Source organism: Salvelinus sp. IW2-2015, unplaced genomic scaffold, assembly GCF_002910315.2.
Source record: "Salvelinus sp. IW2-2015 unplaced genomic scaffold, ASM291031v2 Un_scaffold1674, whole genome shotgun sequence".
NCBI lineage: Eukaryota > Metazoa > Chordata > Actinopteri > Salmoniformes > Salmonidae > Salvelinus > Salvelinus sp. IW2-2015.
This window is the reverse complement of record NW_019943076.1, coordinates 91,539-100,094: the sequence shown is the minus strand read 5'-3', so window position 1 is coordinate 100,094 and position 8,556 is coordinate 91,539. Positions and strand designations below refer to the sequence as shown.

General features: G+C 45.6%; 1 protein-coding gene across 1 annotated transcript in view; it reads left to right on the top strand.

Moving 5' to 3' along the window:
- Positions 1–8,556, top strand: part of ephx2 (epoxide hydrolase 2, cytoplasmic) — a 24,343-nt gene that overhangs the window by 2,577 nt on the left and 13,210 nt on the right. The window contains exons 3-6 of the mRNA XM_070439467.1: positions 455–593; positions 891–976; positions 8,002–8,124; positions 8,462–8,533. Of these exons, the coding sequence (XP_070295568.1) occupies positions 455–593; positions 891–976; positions 8,002–8,124; positions 8,462–8,533 (420 nt within the window). The remainder of the gene's footprint in view (positions 1–454; positions 594–890; positions 977–8,001; positions 8,125–8,461; positions 8,534–8,556) is intronic.

Below are 8,556 nucleotides of genomic sequence, written 5' to 3'. Positions count from 1 at the left end.
AGGACGTAGGCAAAGTTCAGGAAGAAACAAAGTGCTGATTGACAATGACGCGAGGAACAGTGAGAATAGCCTGGCAGGGCAGCGACAACAATTACCTGCGGCTCGGAGTGTGACCTACAGATCCTTCAGACTGACCCAAGCTCTTAACCACTAGCTACCTGCCACCTCAAACAGTGGGGGCCTTGCAATGACCCCGAAGAACGGGTACAAACATGACACAGCAGAAAGTATGAGCTATTGATAAGTTATAAGCCATTGAAAATGTGTGAGGCCTGTCTGAAAATGGGCGTCGATGGAAAGGGTCCGGCGGTTAAAGGGCGGCTGGGAAGGTGGGCGTCTGAGGGAAAGGTGCCTTCTATGGGAAATGCTTGCCAGGAAGCTGCGGCACCTTACCAGGAACAGGACAAAGTAACAATTCGGGGGGTGGTGGGTGTGGTGTCTGACCACGGTTAAGATGATCCCAGAGCTATGCAGAGTGTTGAGTGGCAGCACAGATGCAGAAGGTCCAGGTCGCCTGGCGGTTCTCTGGGGGAAGACGCCTGTGGAGCGAACTCAGAATCAACCACGCAACCAAACCATGCTGCAGACTGAAGGCTGACTGCCGCAAGCAAGGAACACACACACCACACACACACACACACACACCACCACACCACACACACACACACACACCACACACACACACACACACACCACCACACACACACACACACACACACACACACACACGACACACACCGAGGTCACATGATGTACAGTCTAAGGTCACGATTGCGCTCAGGCCCGCTCCTTGTGTGCGCGTCAGGGTTGCATGCGTGTGGCCAACCCCCCTAGGGGATGGACAGGGGAGTGAGAAGCGCTGCGCCGCTCGCTCGCTGGCGGCGGCCTAGGAGGTACACAGTCCTGTGTACAGCCTCGGGTCCCAAGACCGACCTGTCAGCCCGCTCTCACCACAGTGGGAGTGCCTCCGAAACAGGTTACACGCACAACTGGGCACGCTGCCACAACACACATCACACCAACACACACACACACACACACACAGAACACACCACACACACACACACACACACACACACACAACACACACACAGCCACACACAACTGCAGGCTACACACCACACACACACACACACACACACACACACACACACACGCACACACACAACCACACACCCACACCAACACACCACACATCGGCCCCCCCCCAGGATGTTTTGGAACTACTGAACGTAACGTGCCAATGTAAACTCTGGATTTTTGGATGATGAACTTTACCTAACAAAACATACTGTATTGTGTAACATGAGAGTTCCCTTATTGAGTGTCATTAGATGAGAGATCATCAAGGTTAGTGATTAATTTTATCTATTTCTGCTTTTCTGTGACTCCTCTCTTTGGTTGGAGAAAATGGCTGAATGCTTCTGTGACTGAGTTGCTGACCTAACATAATGATATGTTCTGCTTCGCCGAAAAGCGTTCTTTAAAAGTCGGACCCACTGTGGTGGATTAACGAGAATTTTATCTTAGAATGGTGTAAATACTGTCTATGTTTGAGGGAATGTTTAATATGGCATTTCGGTTGTTATGAATTTGGCGCCCTCGCAGTTTCCTGGCTGTTGGACGAGGGTGGTGCGCTCACGTCCCGGAACGGTCCCAAGAGGACTTAAGAAAAAAGGACTGTAAAACTGTTAAATTCCTGTGGGTTGATGAGGGAAGTTGGAAGCAGTATAGGGAATTGGCAGAATATTAGCTAAAAATTCCAACCACCTTACCAGCCCGAGTGTCTAGGTTTAATACCTCGATGTGCAAAACCCGATGTCAAAGCTGACGTGCATACCCCTATATGACGTAGGTACATGACGTGAATGGACGACCACGTAAAATGTTGTGGCTACATGGTGCTACACAGCATTCCGTAACCTACCACAATGTCTGCTGGTGGATCGAGCAGTCAACAAGTCGAGCAGTCATTTGAAAGTGTAAGAACATTTCAGTGAGACAACTCCAAAGGGAAAGTCCATTAATAACAAGATAATGGAATTCATTGCCTGACAATCCAAGCTGTTCGTCTGTCATGCGGCTGATGTTGGCTTTTCGCCGAATCTGGGATGCGCAGCACCCGTACCACACTACCATAGTGCGCTATGGTTTTCAGATGTTGCCCTGACAGGAGTTACACAGTATTAGCGGCACTGCTATTAGCTTCACAACATCTTGGGAACTCATTGTGGGTCTTTGCGTGTCAAAAAAGAACGAAGTCAAATAACACTATTTAACACAATTAAATAACGCTTAATTTGGCACGTCAAAATAACACAGTGTCTAATATAGAATGTCTGTGTGTTGGCTGAATTTGCTTGTGCAGCCAAGCGCCACCACTACTTATCAGTAGCACTGGCAAAAGCTGTACAAAAAGCTTGCAAACAAGCAAACAGCCGGCCACGAACATGTGTTACAATGACTGCCCGCTGGTAATAAAAAGCATGTTGTTCGTCCGCAACCTGCTGGGGTAGCTAGTTAGGGCTTTTAGCTTGGTACTGATCAATGCGTGGCCTGTGGTAAGGTTTATGAACCCCCATATATACCTTTCGAGCCTTTGTCCTCTCTTGACTCTACTGAAGGACTTCTTGAAAAGCCGTTGTTAAAACATAGAGAGTGCGGGCAAACATCAAAAGGCGGGGGTCAAGGAACGCATATTTTGGAAATCCAACCAGTTGAAAAATATCTTGGTACTTAATAATATGATGTCAGTTCGTGTGTCATCTGGAGACATTCTTATTAATAGTAGATGACATAAACTGTGAATCCTGAAAGTCTACACATATAGTTATCAGATTCACATGGAATTGTTTGTGCAGATGTTAAAATGTTTAAATATGAAGACTATTTGTGAAAAGGATTCAATGGGAATTTTTAGCTTCCGAAATGAGAGAATGGGTTTCATAAGGTAAAGCTCGGCTCACTCAGTGGCCCGCCCATGGAAAGAGACATGTTGTGTTAAACTATGAAAAACATGCCCGCTGCTGCTACCACTATATAAAGCCCTTGACGAAAAATAGGTAAATCCTGTTCCGAGGACGTGAGGGACGACGGGTCCCACCGTTAAAAGGACTAACATGTATGGCCTCCCGGGTGGCGCGTGGTCTAGGGCACTGCATCGCAGTGCTAGGCTGCGGCCACCAAGTCTCTGGGTTTGCGCCCAGGCTCTTCGCAGCCGGCCCGACCGGAGGTCCGTGAGGCGACGCACAATTGGGCCTAGCGTCGTCCGGGGTTTAGGGAGGGTTTGGCCGGTAGGAGATTCCTTGTCATCATCGCGCTCCAGCGACTCTGTGGCGGGGCCGGGCGCAAGTGCGCGCTTAACGCAAGGGGGCCAGATGCACGGTGTTTCCTGGCCGACACATTGTGACGGCTGGCTTCCGGGTGAGAGCGCGCTGTGTTAAGAAGGCAGTGGCGGCTTGGTTGGGTTGCTGCGTTCGGAGACGCATGGCTTTCGACCTTCGTCTCTGCCGAGCCCGTACGGGGAGTGTAGCATGAGACAGATAGTAAATTACTAGCGATTGGATACCATGAAAATTTGGGAGAAAAGGGATCGAATTAAAAAGAATAAAAAATAAAAAATCTTTTTAAAGGACTAACATGTCAACTACAGGACAAGCCAAACCTCAGCGGATGCTTTGGTTGCGAATAGCTATGACTTTTGAACTCTTATTTCGACATACAGAAGTGATACTCCTAGACGTTGAGTTCAGCAGGGCCGCCTGTAAACGTGGAGAAAAGGCTAGGAAGGACGGATGACGGAATCCAGTCTAACACACAACGAGTACTGTAACAGTATCCAGTTTACCACCAGAGACTCTCGGAGGACGTTGGTGTCGTCGGCGTAGAGGTGGATCAGAGAATCGACCGAGCGAGCAAGGAGCGGACCATCATTGATATATACAGAGAAAAAGAGTGTGGCCCGAGAATTGCAACCCTGTGCAACCCCATAGAGACTGCCAGAGTCGGACCAACCAGGCCCTCCGATTTTGACACACTGAACTCATATTCTTGAGAGAGTAGTTAGTGAACCAGTAAAGGGCAGTCATAGAGAAAACTAAGGCGTGTTGAGTCTGGCCGAAGAATGCGTGATTGACAGAAGTGCGAAAGCCGTTGGCCAGGTCGAAGAAGGACAAGCTGCAAAGTGACTGTCTTTTATCGATGGCGGTGTATGATATCGTTTAAACCGTGAGCGGGCTGAGGTGCACCCGTGACCAGCTCAGGAGATATGCTACGCTCAGCAACTGTTATAATAGGTGCGCGGATGAGTCAGAGAACACAATTATGTCTGCCTTCTCTGCGGTGCCATGTTTATAAATATAAACACAAAGCTAATTCCTCCAATACAGCATAATCCGCGATCATGTTGATGCTAGATTCGAGCATTATATGTCAAATATAAATGCCGTAGCGTACCTATTTGTATTCCTTTGCCAAATCACTGTCAGATGACACATAGTATTATTTAAGGCTCAACCGGCAGAAGTCCAGTATTGAGCGGCTTAAATCCTGAATTCTGGCAATAGCGGTCAGCATAGACTGGTCAGTCCACGGAATACAACGGCCAATTAGAATCACAGCATGTACATATAATACCATTAGGGATATATTGATAGATGACAGCCTATCTTTAATTATAGGCGCTACTTGCCAAAGAATGGATGTTGTTTATGCTATGCTTTTGGGGAGAAGAATCATTGTTGATCATGAGCTAGCATACTTATTTGTTATGATCAGCACTGTTAGGTGGCGTATACAAACTTTACCAGCATCATACAAGTAGGCATACGTATCGATGAATCGGTTGTTGTTGACATATGAGAATACGAGTGAGTAGTTTGTAATCAATGTTGTAAAACTACGTCAAAAGAATGTATGAACGCGGTTCAATTATTGCAGTTCATATGTCAGGTCCTGATTGGTCAACAAGGCTTATTCTGACACGTCAAATAGGGTGTATTTGACGTGTATCTATTTTTGAACACGCAAAAGACCCAGAACCGGGGAGGCACGAGCGGGGGTGGGGGTATGCGTTCCGTAGGAAATCCTTGTTGAGAATGAAAACAAGCTGAACAAATGAACAAAACGAAACGGACAGCCAGCAAGTAAGTGAAAGAAATAGGTTCTGATTATTTTATTGGGTAATGGGACATACGTAGAATGCCAACAAAATAACGTTTTGCGTCAGTGTGGTGTGGTGTAACCTTAATTTAGACTAGGCAAAGTCCAGTTAGAAACAAAATTCTTATTGACAAGGACGGCCTTACCCGGCCAAAAACCCGGATCGACCGGCTGGCCAATGACTGCGCCGGCCCTATGGGACTCCCAGTGACGGGCCAGATGGTGTACAGCCTGGATGTTGAACCAAGGATGAAGTGACGCCTCGTGCCACTGAGATGCAGTGCCTTAGACCGCTGGCGTTCCACGTTGTGGTGTGTTGTTAACTATTAACTGTTTAACCTGTACTAAAAATTAAAATAAATCTGTTATCGGTATCGGGGTTTTTGTCAAGAAAATATGGCATATCGGTATTGGCCCAAAAAGGCTATTATCGGGTGCTTCACTAGATTGAGAGGATGAGACGAAAAAGGAATGGCCAAATAAGTCTGCTGCACAACCGACTGGCAAGCGTTAATGCAAATTGAGAAATCATGTAAACTAAACTGAATAAAAAGAAGAAGAAATTGACAACTATGAAACAAAGATAAATGACATAAGAATGATAGTAAAAATCTGTATTTGGACCACCTTAAATAAAATGTTAGGGAAAAAAATGCTAAACTCAGCTCCATCATTCATTGAATCAGACGGCTCATTTCATCGAAAACCATTGGTATTGTCCAACTACTTAATGAATTTTTCATAGGCAAGTTTAGCCAATCTTGCCATTGGCATGCCGAGCAACAAACACTGACACTACACATCCAAGTATATCGGACACTCGACTTACGGAAGTCTAAATACAATGCTTGTCTTTTCATAATTCTGTGAATTTGTTGTAATTGTTTTTAAAATGGTATTAAACTGCCAGGTTAAGAGTAGGCGTGCAGCAGCTAATGGGATCCATAATAAAACAAATACATAAACACACACACTGCAAGGCTCCCATTCTCAGGGGGAGTAGAGTGTAAAATAGAGCTGAGTCAGTGTAGCTGTTCGTTGGTGTGATGTCAGCGTAGTGAGGGGTACACATCCCACTGTGGCGAATCTCCTCCTCGGTTCAACAGTGACTAGAAGGCCATCAACAGCAGCCTAACACACTCACCCCTTAACCATACCTGTGGTAATATCAGAGCACTGAGGGACCGTTCAGTGAGGCCCCTTGTTGCTTCCACTAGCTGGATGCTGTTAAGAAAGGAAACAGTGTGTGGTTGAAAACAGAGATTAATGATCATCATGCATGTTGCTCACCAACCATGTGGACTGGATGGATTATCACTGCCGGACTGGATACTAGCCCTTTTATCTTAAAGCGCTGCTCCTCCAACAGCTGACTCATGTACTGTAGGCGTACACCAGCCAGACACCAATTCTGGCATATGGTGCATAGCTTTTCGACCAGAGTTCACATACTGCGATGACTAAGGATATATGTCAAATGACCCGTTGAGTGTTTATTGCTACTTTTAGAAGGTTTAAAAGTGTCTGGGAATAAGGAGTCATCTGTGACAGAAGGTCTGTGTTTATGAGGACTTTGAGTAAGGGTTATGGTGACTTTATATTGGGTAAGAGGACTTTTGTTATGGGGTATGAGGACTTTCTATAAGGAAGTATGAGGACTTTTGATGTTATGGGTGTATGGTGACTCTTTATATTTGGGTAAGGAGACTTTTTTTATGGGTTATGAGGACTTTTATAAGAATATGCAGGACTTTGATATGGGTGTATGGTGACCTTTTATATGGGTAAGGAGGATTTATGTTTTCTGGGGTATGGACGTTCTATAAAGGAATATGAGGACTTTGATATGGGTGTATGATTCCTATGGGTTATATTTATGAGAGTATTGATATGGGTATTATGTATTGATGATATGGGTTATGATAACTTTGTATATGGGTTATGTATGACTTCTATATGGGTAAATGAGCAATGCTCCCTTGGAATTGTTTTCGGTCTGACTGAGCAGGATTTCAGGTCTGCTGAGTGCAAACTTGGAACGTTGTTGAAAAAGTTCTGTGCAACGCTCCGACACGCATTTACTGTGAAGGACTGAGCTGTACACCGCTTTAATGTTCACCAGTTTTAACAGTGGTCAAGTAGGACTACTGTGGCTATTTGATGAATAATGCAGGGCCTGACCAAGTGGGCACTACCCATCAAAAACTAATAGAGAAAATGCGATCCCATAAACATTTTAAGTGGAAATACTGTTCTATCATCTCAGGGCCTACAGAGCAGCGCGAATGTGGTGGTGTTCAATGTAGGCCAACAGTTCCGATGACTCTGAAAAGAAAACAAGCAGTACTTGGATAATTAAGCCTGGTTTATCCACTTCAGGAGTTGACTGAAAATGTTTTTGTGTTGTTTGATGCAAGAAACCATTTTAGGAAAATAAAATGGCATCATGTATTCACTATTGGTCACCTGTGTGTTTGTACGTTGTCAAGCGGGTGGTCACCTGTGTGTTTGTACGTTGTCAAGCGGGTGGGTCACCTGTGTTGGCGAGGTAGAGGACCTTGGCTCAAGCCCAGTCAGAAGCTGGTTCATGGAGGCAGGGACATTTACAGTGTGGTCAGACAAAAAATAGCTGATGCACAACCAKATTTTTGAACTTCAAACTCTAACTCTCAATTCTAAAACAAAAAACTCATTTTTTGGAGGTGGGTTTCAGGGGCCCCCTAGTGGCCTGGRGCCCCTATGAAACCGCTTATGTRACTTATGCCTGGAGRCGGCCCTGGTCTCTCATCTGTGTTCCTCTGTGTTGTGAGTGGACAGCTGACCTGTCAGTCTGTATTTCAGGCTCTGTGGTTGGGTGACGATGAGGAGGGGGTGGGAGCAGCAGAGGCAGTAGGGATGACAGCTGTTCTGGTGAAGGACCTGCCGGAAGCTCTGAAACAAGTAGAGGCCTTCACTGGAGTACAGGTAACACACACACAGTGATATGTTGTAACTTTTCTTGTCCGTCACAATGTCTGTGAGAATGTGATGGTTATTTTTCTGATTTAAAGTAAACGTGTCATCGCGGACTTCCCTGATACATTAGCCAGCTGCAGTATTCCAAACCCTTTTTTAAAATGTATTCTTGTATTTCAAAATGTTCTGGTGATTTCAGGAAACTCCGTTCTGAGGGCTGATTAGCAGATAGATAATTTCCCCGTTTATGTTTATAATTTACATTTCCTCTGGGAATCAAGCAAGTAGCCTATTATTCAATGTTGGTTTTGTTATGGAGGCGTGTGTGTGTGTGTGTGTGTTCCAGGTCGTAACAGGGGAAAGCTACCCAGCCTCTTGCAACCCAGAGGAGGTCTCTCATGGCTATATCACCATCAAGGTAACAACACAATGCTGTATGTA